Source organism: Syngnathus typhle, linkage group LG14, assembly GCF_033458585.1.
Source record: "Syngnathus typhle isolate RoL2023-S1 ecotype Sweden linkage group LG14, RoL_Styp_1.0, whole genome shotgun sequence".
Lineage (NCBI taxonomy): Eukaryota > Metazoa > Chordata > Actinopteri > Syngnathiformes > Syngnathidae > Syngnathus > Syngnathus typhle.
In genome coordinates, this window is record NC_083751.1 from 1483519 (window position 1) to 1509168 (window position 25650).

Genomic DNA, 25650 nt, shown 5'->3' on the forward strand with positions numbered 1-25650 from the left:
CAAATATAATAAATCAAATAAAACAAAAACAAACAAACACAAAGAAATAAATAAATTAATTAAATAAATAAATCAAATATAATAAATCAAATAAAACAAAAACAAACAAACAAAAAGAAATAAATTAATTAATTAAATAAATAAATAAATAAATAAAATATAATAAATCAAATAAAAAAAATACAGGCAGACAATTAATCTAGAGCTACTATATGTCATAGTTTGATCTTTATTGAATTGATTTATCATCCTATTGTTGTTATTAAATTCCGTTTGGGATGACCCAAAGCAGCTTGGTAAAGTGCGCATTTTAAAATGATTCCATTATTCATGCATGTGCTTTAAAAAGTCATGTAGTGTGAATGTCAAGGCGTGAGTAAAGTCGGTGGCATTTTGCCAATATGCCATGTTTCACTGCCAGTCAGCCTTTCATCATCGCAACAACCAGCTGACATTTACTGTGCACAACACATCTTCAAAACTTTTACTTTAACCATCCAAAACCAAACACACAGAAAAAATGTCATATTTAGGCTTGTGCAGAGTGTAAAGTGCTTGTGAAATTCAGATCAGACCAGTTAGTAAATAGCAGTTGTTATTAAAATCTCAATTCAAAGGCTAGCAGAAGGTTGTTGGGTTTTTTTTTTTTACTTGCTCATCAACTGGGAAGCTTTTGGATGATGAGATGGAGAAGACGAGCAGTTTGCGGTGTAGCGGCCATGCTAGGCGTCATTGTGTATTATCGGTAAAACATGCTCCAAAGCGGCTTCAATGAAAACAGAAAATAACGGAATCATTTTGTGACGTTGTCTTCTTGCAGAGAGTACGCGCTCGGTCCCTGGAGGATGTGGTCATCCTGAACGTGGACACTAACACACTGGAGAGTCCCTTTGACGATCTGCATAACCTTCCGGGTGACGTGGTGAGACACCTTTCTTTTTTTCTTGTTGTTCTCTTCATACAAGAATAAAAGTGAAGCCCATTTTCCCCCTTCTTTTGAACTAAGTCTTCATGGAGCCCAAAGTTGTCATTGTATTGTTGTGTGTCTTCTCCCTTCCCATCCCTTCCCCGCATCATTAATGTGTGCAGCACCGGCCCCTCAGATTGCGGCTGTCTTAAGTAAACTCCCGTGGCGGCGGCGGCGCACAGCGCTTGAAGGCAAACATGGTTCCCCTGACCATCAGAGACTTGTGGGAAAACTTGCAACTGCCTTCCCCTTCATCTCCATCCATTCTTATCATTATTTTACCAAGTCTTGCCTTGCTGCCTGCCCACTGGCACGTTTCGGAGAGCGAGGGGTAGGAGGTGGGAATGAGGCGATGGCTGATTTTCAAGGGGGAGAGAGAGCGAGAGAGTGGGAAGAAGGGGGCCAATTACCAGTGTGTGCCGTGAAGCCACCTGCCAGCGCTTCGTCTCTTTAATTAACGGAACAATGATACTGTGGCGCTTCCTGAAACAGTGACCGGCTTCAGGGTCACTCACGCATTTGCACTCGCACACAGGTATATGTGTGTGTATATACACACACACACAAAACTTGTCTTCGCTCTGTCGAAGCGGGATTGTTTGTTTATCGGTTTTCAGACGGTGCGTATTAAAGCGGCTCTGCCAGGCGCGGGAGCCCGCCCGCCGAGGTTGCACGCACACGCTATTACCCACAACGCTAACACCGACCGACCGACTGGATGTCATTCAATCGACTATCCGGCAAATGAGAATCCCGTCAAACTTAGCTCTCCTCACCCTACCACCCAATTCACTCCCACAAAACTTAAACCCATGAAACGTTACAAGCAAAATGTGAAGAGGCGAGAAAAAAAAAATCTCTTGGTCTGGCCCTATATTCGATTTAAAATACCTCAATACTGGTTCGGAAACAATATCATGGTAAAAAAAAGTGCCATACTAGCTAAAGAATTTCAAACTTCCAAAATAATAAATATAAAGATTTACGTATATAGGAAAAAAAATATATAAAATATTAAAGCCAAGCAAACGTGTTTGGGAACGTCAGCAACTTTTCCTTCTCCTTGTTGGACTTTACGTTTCGGCGCCGCCGACTGTAGATGTTCTTTTCGGGGGGGGGGGGGGGAGCGAACACCAAATTAAAGGCGCAATGTTTGATTAAGCGTGCCAGGTGATCTCAGGAGAGGCGTGCAGACGCAACCTCAGCCCCCTCGATCATTTGTAAAGCTCCAAACAGAAGCTTGAAATACAGGAAGTGGGTGTGTACGCTGTATATTTACCCCTTGATTGGGAATACAAATGATCAAATGCGCCGCGGCTGGGAGCGCACGCGCCGCCGTGTCGGCAAAGTAGCGAGAGGGAGGAGAAGAGAAGGAATTAGGCTGTGATGTGAGAGAAAGCTGCATTGGAGCACCTCACCTTGAATAGGTTGCCACGCCACATGAAAAACACATCAGTTGCGCGGATCAAAAAAAAATCGCATCCAGTCACACGCTGTTTGTTTTTCGGAATTAACACACTCCCTAATTTGCTATTCTTGGATACTTTTAATGACGAGCGAGGTAAACAGCCCAGCCGAGCAACCAAAAAGCCAATTATAAAGTTATCAGTACAATGTCTATGCAGAGGGGAAGCGCTGTGCGTCTCAGAAGAAAGAAGTAACCAAAATACCTTGATCTTCCAGAAAGAAATGGACTATTTTCTTCTTCTTCTTCAGGATGCTTGTCAACATATTGATTTTACTGACACAAGCACTGTGTCTGTGCAATTAATCTTGTTTATTTATGCATATACGGACCTCAATTCTTCGCAAACAATGTGAGAGATAATCAAAACTAAAGTAAGCAAGTAAAAGCATCTGCAAAAATATCTGCAGTCGTTAAAAATGGAAACATAGATCCTTTTTGTGTCCTATTACTGTCGCTCTATCATTCAGAACTTTTTTTTCCGAAGCAAGCGGAACTGCTACTGGCATGGTAGCATTTGTGAAAGTCAATAAATCTAAAATATTATGTGTGAAATTGCGGGGAAAGACCTTTAAGGGGGCGGGCGGGCCGTCAGCGCTGGAGCCAGTGTAGGAGTGCCGTCTGAGGAAGGACGGCTAATTCGGGACAACTGTGAACTCTGAACCTGCTAAAAGCACCACCACTGGTCAGCGGGCCGTAATAAGCTCCACATGTTGCCTTCATTAGCAGGATCTCGCTTAAATCAACATCAGAGCGCTCTGTTGCTTTTAGCTCCACTTGAAATAGATGTCAAAATCCGGCCCAGCTTTCAATCTATTCAACTTTATTTATACATTCGCAAAAGGTGACGGCGGGCTTTTAACGTGAGAATAATAGCGGCGAGGAATGAAGGGCGGCTTTAGTGGCTGGCAAACAATGCGTGGCTGCTAAGCTCGGGCGGAGAGAATCACTCAGCATTCATCAAGACGCCAGGCCTCCGTTTGGCGACACGACGTCTCAAACACGTGCGTGTAAACACAAACATCAAATGGCGCCGTGGCGTGTCCTCATCGCTAACAAGCTGACTCAAAAGAGACCTGGAATTCCACTTAATTAGTACCTGCTCGCTCGCTTATTATTAATCCGGACGCCCGGGTGAGAAGATGAGAGAGAGCAGGCAAAGAATAAGACGGGGAAACAACAACAGTCATTTGCCGTGTTAAATATATTAATGGCGGCGGTGCCTCTTTCCTTTTCAGGTGCCGTCATTTGACGTGACGCGCGGGCTATGTTCTGTCATTAGTCGGGGAAAACGGCGAGCACCTGATCAAAGCGAGAAAGCCTCCGTCTGACACTTAATTGATCACAAGGCAAAAGACAAAGGCTCGTGTCGCTTTACAAAAATCACAATTTGCTACTGTGACAAATCGTTTTGGCTCAAAAAAAAAATCAGGCGCCAGGTATTTTTATATAAATTGGGATTTTTAAATTGGCACACACACTCATGTGGCTTTCATTTTCAAATTGCAATTCTGTAGATCAAAAGTAAAAAAGAAAAAAAGGGGGAGAGCGCCATCACCCACTGCGTCGGTCGGACGATGCTCGAGATGACATTTAACTGTGGTTAATTATGTATGCAAAACTCAGCGGATTTAAGAGGTCAGCTTGACAAAATAGCCCCACGCACGGGGTGGAAAAAAAAAAAAAAAAAAATCTCACGGCAATGAGATTACCAAAACACATTTATTTCACCTGACTCGGGCAGCCGGCACGCTGGGAAACGAAGAATTAGGCGTCTCGCCCGCCGCCGCACCTTAATTGCAACTAATCGTGTGTGTATTTGAAGTCGTCACTTCAAATCAAATCCCGGCAAAGGCCTGATGGAAAACACAATTGCCCTCATTATTTTCCAAGAATGAAATCCTTCAATCTAATAAATGCATGAATTTGCGAGTTGAAAAGAGCACATTTTATGATTTTCTTTTTTTTCAACTTGCGAGTTGAAAAGAGCATATTTGACTTGTGCTGATATGTGAAAGGACATGCCTTCCTTTTTTTAGTGTGTCTTTGTTCATATTTGTGTGTGCGCATACAGTTCAAACTGCAGCACATCAAAAGAAAGTGGGAGATTTTCATCGCTATTTTTTTTTTTCTTTGTAGTTCTTTAATTGCGTCCCCATGGCTTTCTTTCCATGGACAAAACATTCCGTTTTTTTTTGTGAGGATTTTTTGGGCTGGAAGAAAAAAAAAAACCTTACATTTTATTCTTTTTTTATACAGCAGACAAGTGTCAGGGCTGAAGGCTTATTTTTAAGTGGGATTTTAGTGTGATTATTTGTGTGCAACTTATGATTAATTTATTTGATTGTACAGTCTTTTTTATTATTATGTTTAATATGAACAAGGACAGTATAAAATGACAACCTCATTAGGAGGACACACTCCAGCGTCATGAAGAACTTTAATTCCGACTGAGTTTCAATAAGCTGTCAACATTTGACCATTTTGGACCGTAATCATGAATTAGAAGCCCAATTTATCTTTCAGAACCAAATTTGAGCTGGCCTCCCAAAGTCTGAAGATGTCAACTATTTTTATGTTGAGGATTCCAAGCACAAAACCAATTTTTTTGTCAAGCAGTACATTTGCAATTTATTGAATAATTAATTAATCGCATTATTTTGGTTGAAACATTGAACATAATGGTGCATTGACAGAAATAGAAATGTTTTTGTCTCACTATTCCATAATTTTGTTTTCAATCCCCATCCACATTAGCTGCATACCCGTGGCGTCATCCAATGGAGTATACGCAATCCATTTTTATCATGCATGTGTAACATCCCCAGCGCAGCGGTGCATTTATTTCAACAAGTAAAGATCAATATTTCAGCAAGGCTCTTCTAAAGATTAGTTTGAAAGATTTGCCCGAATGTCAGCGGAATAAGCCTTCTTTATTTTAGTATCCATATTAATGCGCGGCGCACAGCTGTCCCGCTAGCGCGCTATCATCGCTTAGCTCGTCATTGCACCTGCTAATTACCGTCTCCAGCTGGAGAGTTAAATGGAGATCTGTTCGTTGTCTGACCTTTGACCCCGTGCTCTTTACGTGACGCACTTGAAAGCCTGTTTGGGGCCGAGCGGGCCGGGCCTTAATGAGGCCCCGTGTCTGCCCTCCGTGGGCCGCCGCCGCCGCGCACGCGCCGCCGCCGCGCCTCGGATGCCCTGCTTTCATCCGCGACCGTCCTCCCTTGATGTAAATTGAAAAGATCACAGCTATGGGGAGAGGACCTGGGCTGGAAAGGCCTCTCTGCATAGATTATGAATACCATAACTCAACAGTTTTCTTTGGCTCGCCCCCTCCCCCTCCCGTGCACAATGCAATAGTTCTAATTGGACCCAATGGGGGACTCTCCGACTTTGATCTCATCACCGCCACTGTGACTTTACACTCAAAAATGTCAGCGCCAAATCGGGTTATCACCTGTAGAGCCCGCCCGGCCTTCCTCCGATGCCTGTACGCGTCTCGTTAGTTTCGCTCAAAGTGGAGAAGTTAATTAGTTTGACAGAAGCATTACCGTGGAGACGTACCTGACGATTGCCGTGCGGGCTTCCGCAGTCAAACGCCAATTACCCAACACGCTTATTTTCATGTGATATGCAAAAAGAAAAAAAAAAAACGTCGCGATCGAGCCGGTGGGCTTTGCTCTCGCGTCGTAACCAATAATCAAGTTTTCACCACTCGATATATTTGTAACTGTCGATTGATCGCCCGCATGTGACATAGGAGGAGTTTTAATCAGCCTTAAACTTTGGAAGAGAACTTTTTCACCCCTAAGAGTGAAAGAAGAGAACACAAGTGATTGTGTCCCCACCTCATTAAAAAGTGTTTGCCGGCGCAACGCTCTCAGCCGTTCAAACGCCGCCGCCGCCGCCGCCGCCGCCGCCGCCGCCGCTGCACACAACTAACTGTGAGCGCTCAGTAAAGTCAGCTAGCCCGTCTTGTCTGCCAGTCTTTGGGGGTATGCCTCCCCCACTTAGACTGACATTGTGTTCACTTTGATTCGCGCACCCCCAGCGCCAAATACGGCAGAAATAAAAAAAGGGTTTTAATGAATTGCAAGCAATCTGAATATCAACATGAAATATTCATTCTAGAAAGAGCTTTACACAAACATAAAAGCATTTAGCACAATGAGTGAATATGGAGATGACACTTGTTAATTTAGCCGTGATAAACTTTCCGTTTGATGCCTGGGAGCATTTGCGATGGCAGTGCGGGGGGGGCGGCAGGGGGGGGGGGGGACGCAGAGGAGAGTGAGGAAAAGCCCAGGAGAAATGCTGCTCATTTTGTCTCTGTCCCACTTTAAGACTGACACTCTCTCTGTTGCCTTCTTTCTTCTGCTCGCGACTCTCTGTTCCTTTCCGCCTGAGCTCTCACAACACTTTGCTTCTCCTCCCTGAAGTTTCTCTTTCCTCCCACCGGCTGATTGCCGGATACCCAGACAGCAATGGCCGCCGCTTCTCGTCACGATTGTCCTGTCGTGCTGAGTGGCGTGGTGTCATTTTGGTGATGGATGCGAGGAATGCTGTCACTATATTGCTTTTTTTGAATTATTTTGGCTATATTTAGTATTATAACGATAAGAATATTAGAAATATTCATTGAATATACAGTAGTATTAATTACCGTAATTTTCGGACTATAAGTCGCACTGGAGTACAAGTCGCACCAGCCATAAAATGCCCAAAAAAAGTGAAAAAAAAAACATATATATATATGTATATAAGTCGCTCCTGAGTATAAGTCGCCCCCCCCCCCCCACCCAAACTATGAAAAGAAACGCGACTTATAGTCCGAAAATTACGGTATATGGCAAACACACCCCACTTTAAATAATCATTTCAAAAATGTGCAAATTTGACTTGACTTCTCGTAAATTACAACCTGATCAAATGAAAAGATCCCTCCCTCCCTCCCTCCCTCCCGACTCTCTTTCTCCTCGCTCAGTCCTCCGACTGCTGCTGAGCAGGTGAGGAGAGACTCTTGACAACTTGTTTCCCAGACTCCCCGGGGACCACGGCCAGGGTGAATCTTTTGTCATCCTAAAACAAGCTCGGGCCTGCTGCTCCTCTCCTCTCCTCGCCTGGAGTCTTGGAGCTAAGAGAGGGGGGGAAATAATTAAAGACATTTTATGTCAAGAGGATCTTTCTAGAGGGAGCCATCAGGGGGAGGGGAAGTCAACGAAGTCTAAGAAATGGAAAGCAAAAAAAAAAGGTGATGGCTATGTGAGGAAAAGCAAGGATGTGACTTTCCATTTCCCCATCCTCTGCTCAATTAGCAAAGCAGCAGGTGCTCCCGGCAGCAAAACGCATCATCTCCCTGAAAAGGCTCCAGCCTTCCTTTCTATTTCTCTTTTTTGCGATGACCTGCAAATGTGATATTTCACACTCGGAATGGGCTCGCTGCCCCCCCCTGCCAATTTCAGAGGTGATAATTTCCCTCCCTCAGCGCATTTCTCTCGTCCTGTTTTCCACCAGGTGTACTCTTTGAAGGCCAAGCTCAAGAAGCAATCAACGGCAACGGGAAGCGGCGTGGCCAGGGCCTTCCTGAGAGCGCAGGCCGCTCTCTTCGGCTCCTACAGGGACGCGCTCCGATATAAACCCGTAAGTCCAAAAAGCGTGAATTGCCTCAAAGGTGAGTTGGCAGGCAGAGTGCAACTTTCAGGTGGGCCTGTCAAAGACTCTGAACCTTTCTTTTGAAGATCTCTTTTCACCGCCTTTGGAGTTTGACTTTCCTGCGCTGAGGCCTGCTCACATCACTTTAGTCAATCTTTTCTGCAGATCAGGTGCGAGTCAGAACCCGGCCAGCCGGCCGGGCCGACTACAGCATGTCCTGTTTGACAAATAGCGAAGCCTTTGTTCCTTTAGCTTTGAAACTAATTGGACTTTGTGGACTCCCACTCTCCAAGTTGCTACATTATTGATGCTGTCTTGCTTTTCTTCGAATACAGACAGTACAAGAACAAACTGCCTCCTCTCTGACACGAGCACTCGCACTCGATGATGCGTACATGCGCGTGGCGTGATTTGGCAGCGGTTTTCTTACAGACAGCATTTTCGCGCGAACACGCCGTTCAACCGAGTTGCCATATTTGCCGAGCGACTCTCATCGCTGCGATTTAGCGGCCCGTACGTCTTGACAGAAGGAAGGGCGTGGAAACGTGGCGGGAGTCTCGCTGAGTTGTAAATGAAACCTCACCGGGAAATGTTAATGAGAAATCCCACGATTGGAAAAGCTTTCGTAGGTCAATCTTTTTCCGGCTCGGGTTCTGCCAGGTGTTTATCACCTACTAGGATTTCCGCAGAAGCTCAAAGCACCACCAAATTTCTAATCACGTCGTGTGTATCAAGGTGATCTAGCCAAGGCTGTAAAATCACTTCAGCAGCCTGAACTGACTTCTCTAAATACGGATGAAGTGAATTTCCCAGCATGCCGTTCAGTTTTGTTTTGCTAGTTAGGCCGTAGGCATCGGCAGCCAGATGGGGCCTGGAAAAAATGATTCAACACCCCCTTTTATGAGAGAATGAGCCTTGAAAACTTTTTTTTTTTTTTTTTTTATCGTGTGATGTAAGTGGAGCATTATTCCTGTGATGTAATTTGGGCCACTGCGATCATCCGCCCATCCCTGAAAATGGGGTTAGCCTCCAAGTGTTGTTGTGTATTTATTTATTTTTTTTCAATATCACACTGTGCTCACAGCCAGACCACCAGACAACAGGCATTGTTTTACAGCCAAAGAATTTAGAGCATCATTGCACTATGTGAGAATTATGTTAATGATCTGAAAATGACCGGGGGCTCCGTGTGATTGGCTCGCAGTGGATTTGTTGTCATGGTCTGTGTCTACAGCTCACAGGCCAACAGGCATGATGTAAGGAACAGTAAGAACGTCTTGGTGTGGAGCGCTGTGGAATTTACTGGGACTGCGTGCATCCTCCCTACCGAGGGACCCCCCCCCCCCCCCCCCCCCTTCCTCTTGCCGTCATGTCCCCTCTCAGATATTTTTCGACCCACTAATGAAGAAATTGGTTGAAATACTTATTTTGAAAGAGTTTTGAAGTTTCGAGCAGACACGTGCTCGTTATCTTATCAACCAGTGCTTCTCAAAGTGCGCTATGCGGGCTTCCTCTAGTGGTACACAAATGAATGACTGAATTAAATGACTTTTATATGCAGTGCATTTGAAGTTTATCATTAAGTCGCGTGCTTCCAGACACTATAATTGTGTTCATGTTCCAATTGTGCATATTATTACGGTGACTTCAAATTAAAAACATATTGCTCATTACGGTTTTACTTTGTGAGTATTTAGCAATTTGTTCAAATGATGAATTTGTCGTCATAAAAGCAATCGTGTTTGTGTGGACTCTTGAAGGGGGAGCCGATAACATTCTGCGAGGAGAGCTTTGTGAGCCATCGCTCAAGCACCATGAGAAACTTTCTGTCCATGGCTGTCAACCTGCAGCTCTTCAAACAGGTACATTTTTGTATTTGTAGAAATCATTTTTGTCTTTTGCCAATGTATCTGTTGCACTGCTTTGCGGTGCTGCTAAAAAACTGCTAACGAGACCTGCTCAAATTGTATCGGGAAGATGACGGGCAGAAGGTTCCGTCTGGCCAAGCCGTCAATCAGATCAACTAGTGGAAGAGGTTAACAAAAAGGCACCCCGTTTTGCAACATTCATGAGATGCTGCCTCACAAAAAAACAATCATTATGTCGAAGATCTTGTCGCAAATTTTCTGCCGTGCGCTCAGCAAATGATGTGCTGAGTCGGTGTAATTCCAGTTCGCTTGTAGAAGTTTTTTTTTTACCCCCCCGGGTGATGAGAAGCAGTCAAGACAGAAGCCCGGATTCATAGATGGTTACTGACCTCATGAAAATGTTTACACTGCTTATCTCAGCCAGCACAAGCGTGTTGCAAGAATTTGAATGAGCATGTGTGTGCAAGAGCTTTCCTTCCACGTATACTTTACGGTGATGGCTCTTCTGCCATCCTCAAGGTGGTGGAAAGACACCCCTGCTATGAAGAACATTTTTCTTCACCCCCTTGAACTTTTCTTTGTGATCTCCGACCCGTGACGGTACCCCCCAGAGTAGAGCCTCAATCAGCCTTTTGTTTCTTTGGACACTGTGCTCCATCTCTAATTTTCCCAGGCAGAGCAGAGCAGAGCAGATAGAGAGGCGCAGTTCAAAGCCTCCTCCCGACGTTGGGAAAACGGGCCCTTATCTGCACGGGGGATGGGATGGGATGGGCTTATCTCCCCCACTCCTCTTTCGCCCGAGATGCCAGTGGCGTGCGCGAGCTTTGCACTGGCCTTGACCCATATCCGCTCCAACAACAGTCCAGGCGTCAAGGAACACTGGGACTCTCAACTTGTGTGGCTCGGCTGCTCTGTACTTTCTTTTTTCTTTTTAAGAATAGCTTCAAGTTCATGCAGGAATCAGCTAAATTGTTAGCCGAGTATGGCTTTACCCCAACTTATTTTTGTTCTTGATACGCATGAAACGGATTTCTTTTCAATTCAAATTGAAAAGCGCAGTGCTGACCTACTGCAATAAATTCAGTGTAATCGAGAAAATAGGAGGCAATGAAAAGGAAGATTGTAAAAACGGAAGACAGCCTGCCCTGCCATATTATTACTCATAAGAGTTCCCCAAAAATAATGAACAGATCGTTAATTGCGGCCATTTCCGATCAAGGAAATACATAAACAAATGTTCTTTTCGATTTATTACCCGAATGTTGCCACTCGTCTCACCCCCAGGCCATCCATTCTCAGGCTGCTCAAAGAATGCGGGGGAAAGGTTGATGGCATCAACCTGCTTCCTATCAGACCCCCCCCACATACACACACACATTCTGCTAGCAGAGTCTGAGTCAATGAACTCTTCGTCAGCACGATAAATCTAAGCCGCACGCACACAGTTGACTGGAATATACGGGGGACGATTGCCAAGAGCTTCTATTCACACAACTTATGACCCATCAACAATTTATCATTCACCGCAGCCTTGGTCTGACTTCACAAGTTGGTTCCATTTAGAATGCATAGAACCCAGTGAAATGTTGACTGACATAAAAGCAGCAAAAAAAAAACGTTCTTGATACACGTTAGGTAGGAAATCATTAGTTTGCGCTGACCACTCTGTCTAATTAATGACCACAATGAGTCAGGTAATCAGTCTGAGTAAGATAAGTGGCATCTTTGGCTGGCTGTTGATCTGGCTTGATTATGTGCGCTAATTAGAGTAGTCTCTCACCTCTCATTAAAACCGTCTAATGATGATCTTCCAAGCCCCTGACCGGAGGCTCGCTAGTTAACAGACAGTCCCGGAGGACAACATGGCCAAAAACAACCTATGCTCTTGTTGTTATGTCTGACACACTTGCAAAGAGGAGCAAATTAGGGCTGCACTTGGTTCGGCCTGGGCCAAACGCTCTAAAAATAATTTTGTTATACTTTTTTATTTTTAATTACCGTGACCGACTTTCTATGCTGATTGGCACCTGCCATATAGTGAGCCCTCTAATTCGACTCAATAAATAAATCCATTAATATAGTAGATATAGTCCAGAAATATTGGTCCTACCTGTCGTTATTATGGCCTTAACCAGTTTTTTAATTTTATTTTTTTTATAAACGTTTCTGTCACACTTGGGGAGTTTCCTATATTTACGAGACCGTTAGGTGTTCCGAAGAGCGGAAATGAAACTTCCTCATTTGTGGGGACGCTAATCCCTCACCTGCTCCGCATTAGCCATTTCCTAATACCTGCAAAGCATCTAATCTTTTGTCTTGCGCTTCCGTCGGGGAGGGAGGAATAACAACACCCCCGGCCGGTGTCGCCCCAGTGATTGACTCTGAGCACGTGTCTGTATATCACTTTAAGTGTGTACTCGCCCCCCCTCCTCCTCCTCCTCTCTTTAATAAAGCAGCTGTAATTTATGTTTGTAGTTCATCGACGGACGGCTGGCCAAATTGAACGCAGGCCGCGGCTTCAGCGACGTGTTTGAAGAAGAGATCACAGAAGGGGGCTTTTGTGGAAGTGAGTTGTGGCAGACCTGTCCGTCAATTAGTCACTTTGGATTAATTTGGCATATTTCACCTTCGACATGAAACTTATTGCGTGTAAAGAAAAAAGAAAAAAAAAGAGGCGTCTTAAAGTTCTTCCGAGGTGACAGCCAAACTTTCAAGTGCTGATTTGATGTACTGATGATGATTGGATTCTAATTGTTATTGACAAAAAAGGCGACTTTGAAAAAAAAGTGACACCCCAAATGTAAAAGCCAAGCAGGACCTTTTCAAATGGAATTAGTCGTATTCATGTTTGACAGGATTAAAAGCGAACGATGAATTTGGCTGGATCATACAAAAGACGATTACAATTGCCGACATCTGAGAGGAAATGAAATCCCAAAGGACCCCTTCGTTCTATTTACAAGCGTAAACAAATCATTTAATCGTGTGCCGCCCTAGACATTCGTCATCTGTTTTATTGGCAACTTTGGCACCATCGATAACCAAATCAAAGCAGCAAAATGACACCCACCTGTTTTCTTGGGTCATTTCTATTTTCTGTTCTTAATCCAAATAAAACGACCCGAAATGAACACTCATGAGGTCAGATGACGTTACCGTTATATCATGTTCTCACCAAAACAAAACAAAAAAATCAAATTAAAATAGCTTCTCTTCACCGTACGTCAACATGAAATCATTTCATTTCTGAATTTTCTCCTCAGGTAACGCAAAGTCCTACCAACAGTGGATGCATACTGTCAAGGTATTCACACGACTCCTTTCATAATTAAAAGCGTCCGTGCGCAGCCGCCACCGAGCATTTCGGGCTCGCTCGAAGCCGGACGGTGGAGACACGCAAGCGATTTGACATGACACGACGTGACGTGTTGATCTGACCGCAAACATGGGCGTTAAAGCGAGCCGGGAACATACATCTCCTTCCTTTTCTCTCTCTATCTCCCTCCCTGGTTTCATCTCTGTCATATCCCAATCCAATCTCTGTCTCTTCCTCTCGCTCGCTCACTCTACTGACTGTCTGTAAGTCTCCCCCCGCTGTCAGCTGAGGCTGAATTAGTTCTCTAGAGTGCTCTTCAAAGGTTTGTTAAAGTTCACATTTCCTGACTGACAGGGATCTATAAGAGGGGCCTTCACCTCGCCCCCCTTCTGAAACGCCTCCTGCCATTTTCTCTATTTAGCTGTTTAGCCAACGCTTTGTGCTTTCACTCGGGACCTGAAGGGAGCACGTGCCGGATGACAAAGAAATGACTGGGAAAGATGCGGCAGGAAGAGAATGCTGCTCCGCCGGCCGGCCGGCCTCAAAGTGAATATCAATCAAGTGGCGTCCTTTCTCTCGTCCGCTTCTCAATAAAAAGCGCCGTAATGCCTTGAAACGCGAGCGGTGATTGATACTTTGCCAGCTGCTATTTATGGCTTCTGCATATCGAAAATCACAGGAGCCGTTGTTTTAAAGGACGAGGTTGCTGAAGGTCGAGAACGTAAACGGAGTTAAAATTGGAAAAGTCAGTCAAACTTCATCGAACACACAAAAGTATATTGTTGGTTGTCCGTGCTGGTCCGCCATTATTATGGACCACTAAGTCCCCCCAAAAAACATTTTTTTTTATTGCAAGCTGGTGTGCCAGTCGCTTTTACTTTTGTGTGAGATAGCAATATGACAATAGTGACAGTTCATTCAAAGCCATGTCAATGACATTTCGGTTCTTTTTGTAAACAGAGGGGAGGAGCGCTCATCAATACAGCCGTGATAAAGGTAAATGGCACTTGGATGCATATCTGCTGTTTTTTTTACCATTTTATTCGTATTATCAATAAAATGCCATTTTGATTTCCTCCCAGGCCAAAAGTCACGCCAAGAGGGGCATCCGGGACATTAAGGGACGACTTAAAGCCCGGGTGAGCAGCAACCTTGACCTTCACACCTCACACGCCCAAAGACGTATTTTCTCACACATACGCACGTCCCTCATCGCAAGAAGCTGCTTTACATGGAGCCGGTGATTCCCGTGCCGGACTCTTTAATGATGGGCAAAGCCCTCACGGTGCTTTGTTCACGCTTGTGCATTTTGAACCGCCGCCCCTCTGGCTACGGCCTGTCACGTCACCTGGGCCTCCGCTTGATTGTGTGCATATTTCATCAGCGAGCCTGTGATTTCCTCAAAGCTAATGTAACGAGGTGTATGTTTCCATAAGCTCGCTGGATTTGATGAGGCGAAAGCGGTTTGATCTGTCAGCGGGACGCTGATGATAAGCAACGGCAAGCAAGATGCAGCGCTCTGTAAAACACGCTGAGAGTGGGACACGAAAATTCCGGAAAGTTGTTTGAAGGCGTCGTCGTCGACACGTTTGACATTGCTGCGAGCGGACAATGACGAAAATGGACGGGATGTTTTGCACCGTACCGTTGTGGATATGTTTGTAACTGCCATTTATCTGGATGATTTTGGCCTCGCAGGAGGACGAGGAGGAAGGCATGACAGTCTGTGCCGGCTCCCCCACTAGTACCAAGAGCCTGTCTCCAAGGCGACTGCAAAGGATGAGACGGGTATGACACACACACACACACAGCAGCAAATTAGTTAACTACCTCTGCCCTGATCATCCCCGAGCTTGACTGATATGGATGTAGCCACCTCCGTTTACTCGCGTCCAAGCGCATCACTTTGTCAGTGTGCCAAATATAATGATGAGCTTTTTTTATTTTCTTTCGGCACGCCGCTGTTGCACAGGCGCTACAGTTCCTAGAACAGTGCGGACGCAACTCACGCTGGTCAGCATTTCCTCTGAAAGTGCTCTTTGTGTGCATGTTGTGCAACACACACACACACACACGATGAGATAAAGTTGGATTGTACCGCAGCGTGCAGTTTATGTAAACATTCACTTTTCCGCTTTAAGGGAATTGGCTGATTAAATGTGCATGACTGGAGAGACGCACAGATCAGTTGATTTATTTATATAGTTTCCATTGTTTTATGAAAAGGCTCCCAATTTCTATTTTCAACATCTCGTGACAGTTTCGGTGTGTGATTGTGGGGCCTCTCATTAGCGTTGTGTGTCCAGTGTGTGCAACCAGGCTGGACATTCTTAACACACAAGAAGGTGCGAAGGAAGGCCTGGGGTGGGCAAGCAGAGGAAGGGCAATTAGTTTTTTTTTTCCCCCCCTCCCAAAGACCTTCTTTGGCTGCATCCAAAGGATGCGCTCAAATTAACAGTTAACATGCAATGTGCACGCACGCACCTAGCGACACACACACGCTCGCTCACAGTCGTGTCGGTGTCATTAAGAGCTGCTCATCGCTACGGTAACGGGTCCCTGGAGACCATTGTAGGAGGGTCACGTAAGACCCAAGTGTATCTCATTGTCCAGCCACATTTCATGTCATCGCGACATTCTGCGTTTTCTTAATATAAACTCACGTTTGTTGCAAACACGCAATTGTTGCGGGGAAAAAAACTGCAGTGACAGAAGGAACTTGTGTCTGACAAAAGGAATAATAAATCAAAAAATTGATATTTATCAAATAAATATTACATGTAGGGCTTTCTCTTCCATCACAATCACCCCCTTTCGTAAAATATCCCCCACAGAGTCATTCTGCGTATCAATTTATCTTTACATGTCATTGCAAATAAGACTTTGATTTTCTAAAGTAACAAAATGAAATTTTCATATAAACTCATTGGGTGACGTTGGATTAAAAATATGTGACCTTGCAAGCTAGCAAATGGGGTGGACAAAACTAAGTGTTATATTTGGGAGGGGTGGGGGGGGGTTAGGCTTTGTAGCTCATCCATCTTATCTCTGTGTGTCTCTCCCCTTTGCTGTGTTCTTTTCCCTCCGCATTCCTCGCTGTGATATTGTGATAGTATTGTTCGGTCTGAACCAGGTGTTCACGGCGACTGAGGTCATTGGGAATAAGAATTAAGCGGGATTGGTGGTTAAAAAAAAAAAAGACATGTCCTCATACAATTGAAAAAATATATGTATATTGCGCAATAACGAAAATACGTTCAATAGAAGGTTCAATAGAACAAAAAAGTGTATTTTGAGCACAAAAAAATGTTTTTTCTTGTGAGCCTGGTCCACCATGTGTGGCTTAAAATGACCGGCGGCATCAGCGCAACGCTTGCAGTAAGATTAGATTGCGTAAACTAGCAGGATGGAGGGATTTGTGTGTTTCCCGATCTTCTATGAAGCGTTAGCATCGCATTTAATCATTTAATATTGACATCGGTCTCCTGCATTCACCTGTTGTGTGACCTGAGAAGCATCGGCAATCAAGCCGAGCTTCAAAAACGGGCTGAAAAACATTCCAATCCCCTCAATGATTCAACACTGCTGGGGAAAAAAACATCAGGAGATGAATGAAGTTTTGCGCTGTGGTGGGATTTGCCATGCGCAGGGTGTGGGTGATTTGGAACCTTTTGGAGAGCTTGTTGATTAGGAATGTAGGAGGACCGCTTTGGTTGGATGAAAACAAGGCGGCTTGCCACTGTTTTGGCTCACATCTCTTTTTTTGAAGGCCCATTTATGTTCTGGGAGCAGGGTGGTGGTGTCAGGCCAGTCACAAAGTGACCACTCTATAAAGAGCAGAGGTGGCTGAGACCAAGTTATGGACAGTCAACCAGCGGACTCGTGACTGGGCTCAGGTCTCCTCGCGTTCAGCGTTACAAAATATCCGCAGGCGGAGAGGTGGATCGGTACGCGTGTATGTGGATTGAATAAATGCATGGTTGGGGATGTTTGTGGATTCTATCAGTGGGAGACAGCTCATATATTCATGGCCAGTGGAGACCTACACGATATAATGTGTACACACGTAACTTGACATGTGCTCTAATGTAGAAAATGATGCCTGACACACACACAAACACACATAAATACTGTATATACAGTATGTGTGTATATATATAGAGAGCAAGTTAGAGAGATGGAAAGATAGACCTTTTCATAATCAATGATGTTTCTCATTAATATCTGTACACTGTACACTTGTCGATTTTTTTTTTTATAGTCCTTCCTGCTGATCGATCATAACAATACGTAATAATAATAATACATGGGACGTCAGGTGCCGCAGAGGTCTCGTATCGCCCAGACCAAAGATCTAGCAATTACATTTATTTAGGGTGAATATAAAATGGCATATCATGGCTGCTTGGGCTGAAACCAAAGTGCCATCTGCAGGCAGTAACCGTGTACTGCATCTTCTCACTCAGACACCTGGATGAGACTTGAAGGTTTAATAAAATAAGCATGCAGCACATTTTATATATATCTATGGCTCCCGTATTCAAAGTGCGCTTTCAGCCAAGGCCAGTTGGATGGACGAGCAGCGGAGCTTTTTTTCTTTTTGCTCTTAAACAGGCAGACTTGGCCGTACTTCTGCAGAGTGTCTGCTTCTCCCCGAGGTTTCTTTGCATTTTACCGCCATGTCTTTACATACATTGCCAAGCTGGGAGATGAGTGGCTACTATGAAATACATAATGTCCAATTTGGAGAGCGTGAGAGTTGTCCCGCCACATAAGCGGAGGAAAGCGCTTGGCTAAATCGATACCGATGATTTTTCCTCTTAGAACCAGAAAGGAACTGTAATGTGTAGAAAATGTTTGGAGGCATTGGGACTGCTAAGGTGCTACGGATGAGGTCGGAGCGGTTTGGGTTTTTTTCCTCGCAGGCCGGCCTGTGAAGGCGGCGGCGAGCGTGTTGGCTTTTATGTCCAAATGTGCTAGTGAAGGTATTCCCAATCCTTTTGCTCTTCCGCCAAGCACACTGGAGCTCGGATCAAAGCGCTAAAAAGATCAAAAATGATACGAAAGACATAAATGTTCCCGTCAGAGAAAGAGGGGGGGGGGTAAAAACAAAAGCTGAGATAATAAACACGCTCCTTGATGGAGGAGAACCGACTCTCTCTCCAAATGCGGGCTTGAGGTCATTTTGCTAAAATGATTTCACGTTCGTGAATCCCCCCCTCTCGCTGAGAGTGACGGCAGAGTGACAGAAAGAGAGAAAATGTGAGCCGGCTGACTTTTTCATTTGCACCTTTCAGCTTCGAGGAGCTAATGGAGCAGCGGTATGATAATCTGTTGTTCTTCTTTGTCAAGTTCTCCTCGGCGCTGTCAGGCCTCAGGCTCGACGCTATTTGACTGCGGGTGCCTGGGCTCTTAAACAGCCTTTTTTTCTTCTTTACGTTGGTGCGCAGAGTTCAGCAGTCAGACAAATAACTGCTGTTGAGGAACTCTTTGCAGAAAAGTAGCAAAAGCAAAGTTGCCGTGCGAGGGAGGGCGCCGTTCTTTTACGGCTGGAACTTTTCGGACAGACGGGACCAAAGCTGTAACGGAAGATGACCTGCGTGTGCTTTGTCGGGCTCGGCCTTGCTTTAATAAACACTTCGCTTCGCACCGAGCGGGAAGACGTGCACACAGGTGCATGGGCGCTCGCTCTGCTTGGCCGCGCCAGCCTGGCCCCAGATTTACTGCCCCGACACAGGAATCCATTAAATGCTGTTTAGGGATCCTGGGCCGGAGCCGCCCCCTCTCTCAAATCTCTTTCATTATAGCTCCAAGCTAGCACGGAAGTTGGCCAATCAGCGCTGGCACCACATGTGTTCCCGCTTAAGGTCCACGACTTGAGAGGCTTAAGTGACTACTGCGCACGTCTTAACTGGACGTCTCCCAAATGAGGCCACGCCAGCCCAACGTTACGTTCCGCCCATCTGGCTGGCACCGCTAATGAAGACCGGCCGGCTCGGACCGCGGCGCCGTGGCCGTCTTTGGATTGGTTTTCTTTTGGCTCCGTTTTTTTCTCCGTCACCCATCGGGGCAGGATTTCGCACGCCGTGTTTATCTTTTATCGCTGCGTCTCGGGTTTCTGAGCAGCAAAGATTCGAAAGCACCTCTCTGAGGGTGTTTATTCCTCTTCTGGCTTTTGATTGTGTGGTTGGCAAAATATGGAAAACTGTTGCAGCGTTTCTTTGAGGTTCTTCATAGCCCATTTAGAGTCCATGTACTGAGACAATTCAGCATGCCAGATGAGCGACTAACTCTTTTTTTCCCCCCTCTCTTGTAAAAATATTTCTTCACAACAGACTGTCCTACTTGTCCTATTAGTCTCATCATAACATTCGACTAGTTTGAGCAATCAACTAGTACCACCCTTAGAAAAGTGACACCGTCCTGATTCAAATGAAAATACAGAAGCTTAGTAGGCATAAGTGTTCATCAATAACGAGGCAGAGGTTTGATTTCCAAAAAGTCTTTTGTATAACATCATTTGAACATCATTACCACACTTGAACACAGGATCATGTTTAAAAAAAGTTTAGAATAATAAATATATATATTATAATAAAATAATAATATAAATAATAAAATAATAATAAATATATATTATAATAAAAATAATAACATATCATTTTAGAAAAATATAATATAGAAATGAGAATAAAAATAGAATTGAATGAAACCTCAATTTTCCATAGGAGGTTACATGCAATCTAGGTTTGTTGTCCACAGTCGAAACAAATGTGAGGGCAACGTCAATTAGAAGGGGAGCACACGCTTGCACCGGTGATGGAGGAACATGTGCGTGCGTGCGTGCGTGCGTGATGGTGGAGGCCATGTTAATAAGTGGCCCGCGGCAGATGGGGAGCGTCCCGTGTTGCCGCGTAAAGCTGCTGTCTCTTCTTGAACCCGCACATTAAACACGTTACACAGGTGGCTTATTAAACCCGCTGTGTCACTAAACGGCACCACATACTGATCTTTCAGCACATAGCGCTGACAAATACCATGTGCCGACTTGTTACCGCGCCGATCGTTAATGCACTTACACGGGCGGGCCTGCTCTCGGAACCAGCGACTTAATGCTCGATTTGATCAAACGCTTAAAAACACCCCGCTTTGACTAATAGAGTCTCAATTCTTTTGGTTCTGGTCCAATAAAACAAGCGTTGTCCCTCGAGGCCGAGCCAGATCGCTTCCTCTAATCCAGTGCTTCTCAAATAGTGGGGCGCGCCCCCCTTGGGGGGCGCGGTGCTATTCCTGGGGGGGCGCGTGTGACCCTGGGGAACAGGCTTTTTTTTTGGCAGTACTAGAATAAAGTGTAATTGCGCGTTTACTACAGCAGGGGGCAGTGGCGCTCTCATTGTTACTTCTGTCACGTTTGCGACAGTGCAACATTTTACGACTTACAAGACAAGTTAGGATAGTCACGGTGGGGAGGGGGGGCGCGAATCGTTTTCTTCTTGCTAGGGGGGGGCGTAACAGAAAATAATTGAGTAGCACTGCTCTAATCGTCTTCTATTTACTTTTTTCTTTTCATTTTTGCATTTGCATTTTTTTTTTCTTCCCATTCACAGCAAAACTTCAACAAGTCTCCCATGAGCATGGGCCCTCGAGAGCTCGGCTACGGGCTTGATGATGACGAGCTGGACAGTGCGAGCAAGTAAGTTCTGAGCGTTACAAAGCCACCATCCATATTGTCTCTAGAATATATTTAAAAGAACAAAATGTGAAAAGGGGAAAAAAGATGCTCCAGGCAAGTTTTTTTTTTTTTTTTTAAGTCATGATGGTACTGCCCCCAAGTGGACATTATTATATGACCAGACAATACAATTCCAACGTTTGCCTCATTTCTATAATGAAATCACTGTTTTGTATCTAATCTAACTAAGCTAAAAATAATCAAATGATGAATAGAAAATGAAACCCTGAAATATGTTCACTTAATCCAATGCAGGATCTCATCCGAGGACAGCGGCGATGTCCCGTCATACACGGAGGAGGACAGCGATGACTCGTACTCCTTGGAACTGGACATGGACCCCTCTCAATCAGGCAAGATGAACCTGCTGGAGGAGATCCTGGACTCTCTGAACACCACCACCTTGGAGCAAGGCAAGCTCAGTGCAGCCAAGAGCCTGGACTTCTTCAGGTCCATGGAGGACATGGACTACCAAGCCCCGGTATGAGACACATCATCTTGTGATTGTGTTGTTAGCATATTTCTTCCATAATTCCTCTTTGTCTGTTCATTTTTAGAGTAAGGTAAACGCCTCGGAGCCGTCAGAGGAAAGGGCTTGCGATGGAGGGGGGGAGCAGGGGGGGTGGAACATGGGTCAGGATGATAGCGCGGTCCACGGGAAGCACCTCCCCCCGTCCCCACGCAGACAGCCCACCAAGAGCAGCCTGAAGAAACCCCCCGTGCCTCCTGTGCCTGCCACACAAGAGCAACCCGGTCCACGTCCTCTACCTCCGGGGAGACAAGCGCGAGACCGCTTCTCCGCCTCGCCGTCAGCATCTCGCCCAATTACAGCGCCGTCGCCGACTTTGTCTCACGCCGCTTCGCTTCCCAGCTCTTCCCCGCTGCCGGCGGCCCGCCCTCGGACCGTTTCCGAGCCCCAAAGCAGCACCGAGCCCGCTCCGGCTCAGAACCCGACGGGCTCCACCGGCATCTTGAGGAGAAAAGTGCTCTCCAAGGAGACGGTGAAGCACTATAAGGAGAAGTCTTTGCAGAGGGAGAGCAGGGCCAGAAATTCTGTGCAGGTCCCCTGGGAGAAAGACAACACGGAGGAACCCCCGGGTCCGGTTCACGCAAAAAGCCTGGGGGCGTCCATGGAGGATCGAGGCCTCCTGGAGGAAATCGAGTCCATGTGCTGCGTCGGACCGGTCCTCCACAGCGGCCTGCAGCTCTCGCAGGTTCACTGCAACAATAGCCACCAGGGCAAAGCCGCAGAGCACTCGTAACTTTTTCAGCGGGAAGAATTAGCGAGAAATGTGAGGACGGGACCTGGAGGTGAAAGAAACTGCTAGAGAAGATCTTATCCAGGGACTGGTTTCTACAACTGATGCAAGAAGTAAAAACACATTGGCAATACGCTACAGGTGCATCTCAATCAAATGGTGGAAGATGTCATTTCTATTCATGGTTGTACCTCACAGCTCATGAAAACCAAAATTTTAATCCACGTTTTGAATTCAACTATTCAAAATGTTCTACCGTGTTCGAATTGAGATGCACCTGTCAATGGACAAAAGTATTGGGACACAATGACAGCCACATGGTCTCGGCAGTCCAATCTTCGATCGATCAATTAGGAGGCGTGTCCCAAGACTTTTGTCCGTATAATCTCCTGCAAATTGCACATTTTTCTTTTGAGTAACAAGAAAGAAAAAAAAATGATGACACCAGGAATGCCAACTTTGAGAGTAGCGCTCACGTTGCATTTTTCACATTCCAGAAAAGATGTCTCCAAACGGGACGGACAACGTCCCGTCCCATCGTCATGTCAAAGGTCGTCACGTTTCAGATGAACAAATCGAGCCCCCCCCCCCTCCCCCACAAGTATTTCAAGTAATATCAAGAAAATGAAAATCAGCGAGCCTTGGTAAGCACCCTTTCTTTGTCACCATGCCTTAAGCGGACTTGTGATGTGTTCATCTCCGGAGAGCCTCGTAGGTACTCAATGGTGCGTGACATCTCTCAGACGTGATGGGTACTTTAAGCGTCTTTGTGTGGACGGGCGGAATACCGACTAGATGATGTGCTTTAAGCTGCTCGTCAAAGTTGCATTCCAGATAATCAACTGCGCATGGAGACGCTCACAAGGGACGTCCATGTGAAGAAGAACTTTTTATTTTTAGAACCTTTTTCATCCTGCACCATGTCGCTTGCACTCTACTTATTGGCGTGTCTTCCATTTTTGTGTTGTTCCCATTTCCTATCCCGTTAGTTGCATTTTCTTCAGTGCCCGTGTACTAGTACGATCGTTGCACTAGTAGAACGACTTGGACGCACTAGTCAAGTTTTGTTCTACTACTATGTGACATTTCTGTCCTCAAGTAGAGCAAATGTGGCATATTAGTAGAATATATTAATACACACCGTAGCTCATAGTTGTCAACTAGTGCCGTTTTTCCTCACTAGTAACATGTAACTGTCCTACTAGTATGCCAACGCCAATTTTTTCCCAGCAGCCACTGCCTTCTGCACACAAATAGGGCAACTACAAAAAACAACTAGTGCAGTAAAAGTTTGCACTAGTGGACATCTGCATGCTACTAATACCACTGAAGCACTAGTGGCACACAGTTGTTAACTCATGCAGACTTTTGCCTCACTAGTTGAGCGCACTAGTAGACCAATTAAGTTGCGCTAGTAGATGTCTTTCCTTTTCTTTACCACTGCCTTCCACGACTGTATAACATGTATGCTCACTAGTTGAGCAACTTTGGCATACTAGTAAAACAACGGCATGGTGCAGGGGGCTACTAGTGTATGTGACAAAGAGCATACTAGTACACGACGGCTCCGACAGCTTCCAGTCGCACACTGATGATAGCGTGTTTGATTGTACTGCAGCTCAGAGCATACCACCTCCATGGAAGGTGGAGAGTCTGACTCCCCCCCCCCCCCCCCCCCCCCTCGAGCTTGGTATGATGCTATTCCCGTTCATGTGATTTCAACCAGACGCCAGCCAGCCTGGCACTTTAACAGCGGCCATTTCTCAGATTGCCGCCGCTGCCCCGTTAACGCTTTGCTCGTAAAGTGGCTGGCGGGCGGGCATGGAAACGAGCAGACCTCGTAACTCCCATGAAAAAAAGTCGAAATCCAGAGTCAAGCTCACAGCGGCGGCGGCGGCGGCGGCCCTACTCACTGACACACGTTCAAACACATCGTGACTATGCAAACATTTCCAAAAAAAACTGAAAAGGTCATACTTTTGACTACTTGAAGGAAAAAAAAGAACAATCAAATTAGTTTCTAATGGGAATAAGCCACATGTCGAGCGTGTGCGTTTGTGTGTGGTGTGCCTTATTATAATAATAAGAATAATACAAGAGTATACCTGGTACAGTATTAAAGCACGCTAGGAGTATGCAATGTGGAAATCATCATATGCTCCTTTGATTGTTTCATGAGTGAAAGTAGTTTGAACCAAATGACCTGGAATGAACTCAGGTGATATTTTTCTGACAGGAGGAAGCTCCTGGCGTTTTATTTGATTTAGTTTTGTTTTTTTACTTTTGCTAGATAGACATCTTTTTCATTTTCTTTATTCCATTAGTTTACTTTTTTTTTTTTAGCAAATTAGCTTCGTTTTTTTTTTTTTGTCAACAATAACTAAAAAAACGCATTTAAAAAGCTTTCTCAGAGGTCTTCATTTCAAAACTAAAAAAATATTTTCAGCTCACTAGACATGTATTTTTTTCTTGAGTATATTTTACAGAAATAATATATAATTGGTGTTATATGTTGTAAATAACACCCAATTTGAATGTTTTAGATATTATTTTTTAAAATTAAAAAAAGAAACGATAATATAAGATATACCGCCCTAAATCCTCACTCTCATTTCTGCCCGCATGTTCGGACTCGGTTCTTATTCGCTTGACAGATTGTGGTTCATTCATAATTATTGATATTTATCTAAATATTTAGCAAGTCAATCAAAAAAAAAAAAAGAATGACGCAAATATGTTGCTTTTGCCTTGCGTCGGATTGCGTTATAATATTTAACATCATCTGCCTTGTAGGAGAAGCTATTTTTTACATTTATTGACTGCTGTAAATAAACCACGGAGAAAAAAAAAAATCATAACTACTGCTGTGAGTAAGATGAAAAATAATGGTGAGTGTTTACACTAATGCTGTACAATGACGACCACAACAGTAGTGTGGAGGAGTTGACCTTTCCAAAAATTTCGCAAGAGAGCAACCTCTTTGGTGCTTGCCGCAATTTCTGCCAGCGGCCGAAATTGTGTAGCATTAATGAATGCAGACGGAAACATTTCATAATGTAGTTTAACCTCATTTTGCATACATCTCAAATGCAACATGTGTGCGGTAGCAGTATCGACATGAATCACTTCTCGTACCTTTTTGATTCCGTGCATGTTCTTGTTGTGGAGAAAAGAGCAGAGGTCAGTCTGAGGAGGCTTTTTTTTTTCTTCCATGACAAACCTGGTACAACTGCACATCTTGTATGCACTGTGAAATGGAAATAAATACGCTTTCATGTAACATGCATGATGTGGTTTAATTGACGCTGGATGTGTTTGGGTCAAGTCACAGACGTTTCTTTACTAGGAGTTTTTTTTTTTCTATTCAAGGACAAACAACTCGAGA

The 25650-nt window shown here is 44.8% G+C and overlaps 1 protein-coding gene across 5 annotated transcripts in view; it reads left to right on the top strand.

The window, feature by feature from the left end:
* dennd1b (DENN/MADD domain containing 1B) overlaps positions 1-25545 on the top strand; it is a 66652-nt gene extending 41107 nt beyond the window's left edge. For all 5 annotated transcript variants that reach the window (XM_061297308.1, XM_061297304.1, XM_061297306.1 and 2 more), the window contains 11 exons: positions 821-922; positions 7953-8078; positions 9851-9952; positions 12434-12524; positions 13222-13262; positions 14235-14270; positions 14357-14413; positions 14973-15062; positions 20882-20967; positions 21262-21487; positions 21564-25545. In XM_061297308.1, the coding sequence (XP_061153292.1) occupies positions 821-922; positions 7953-8078; positions 9851-9952; positions 12434-12524; positions 13222-13262; positions 14235-14270; positions 14357-14413; positions 14973-15062; positions 20882-20967; positions 21262-21487; positions 21564-22268 (1662 nt within the window). In that variant the 3' untranslated portion in view covers positions 22269-25545. The remainder of the gene's footprint in view (positions 1-820; positions 923-7952; positions 8079-9850; positions 9953-12433; positions 12525-13221; positions 13263-14234; positions 14271-14356; positions 14414-14972; positions 15063-20881; positions 20968-21261; positions 21488-21563) is intronic.
* The last annotated feature ends 105 nt before the right edge of the window (positions 25546-25650 follow it).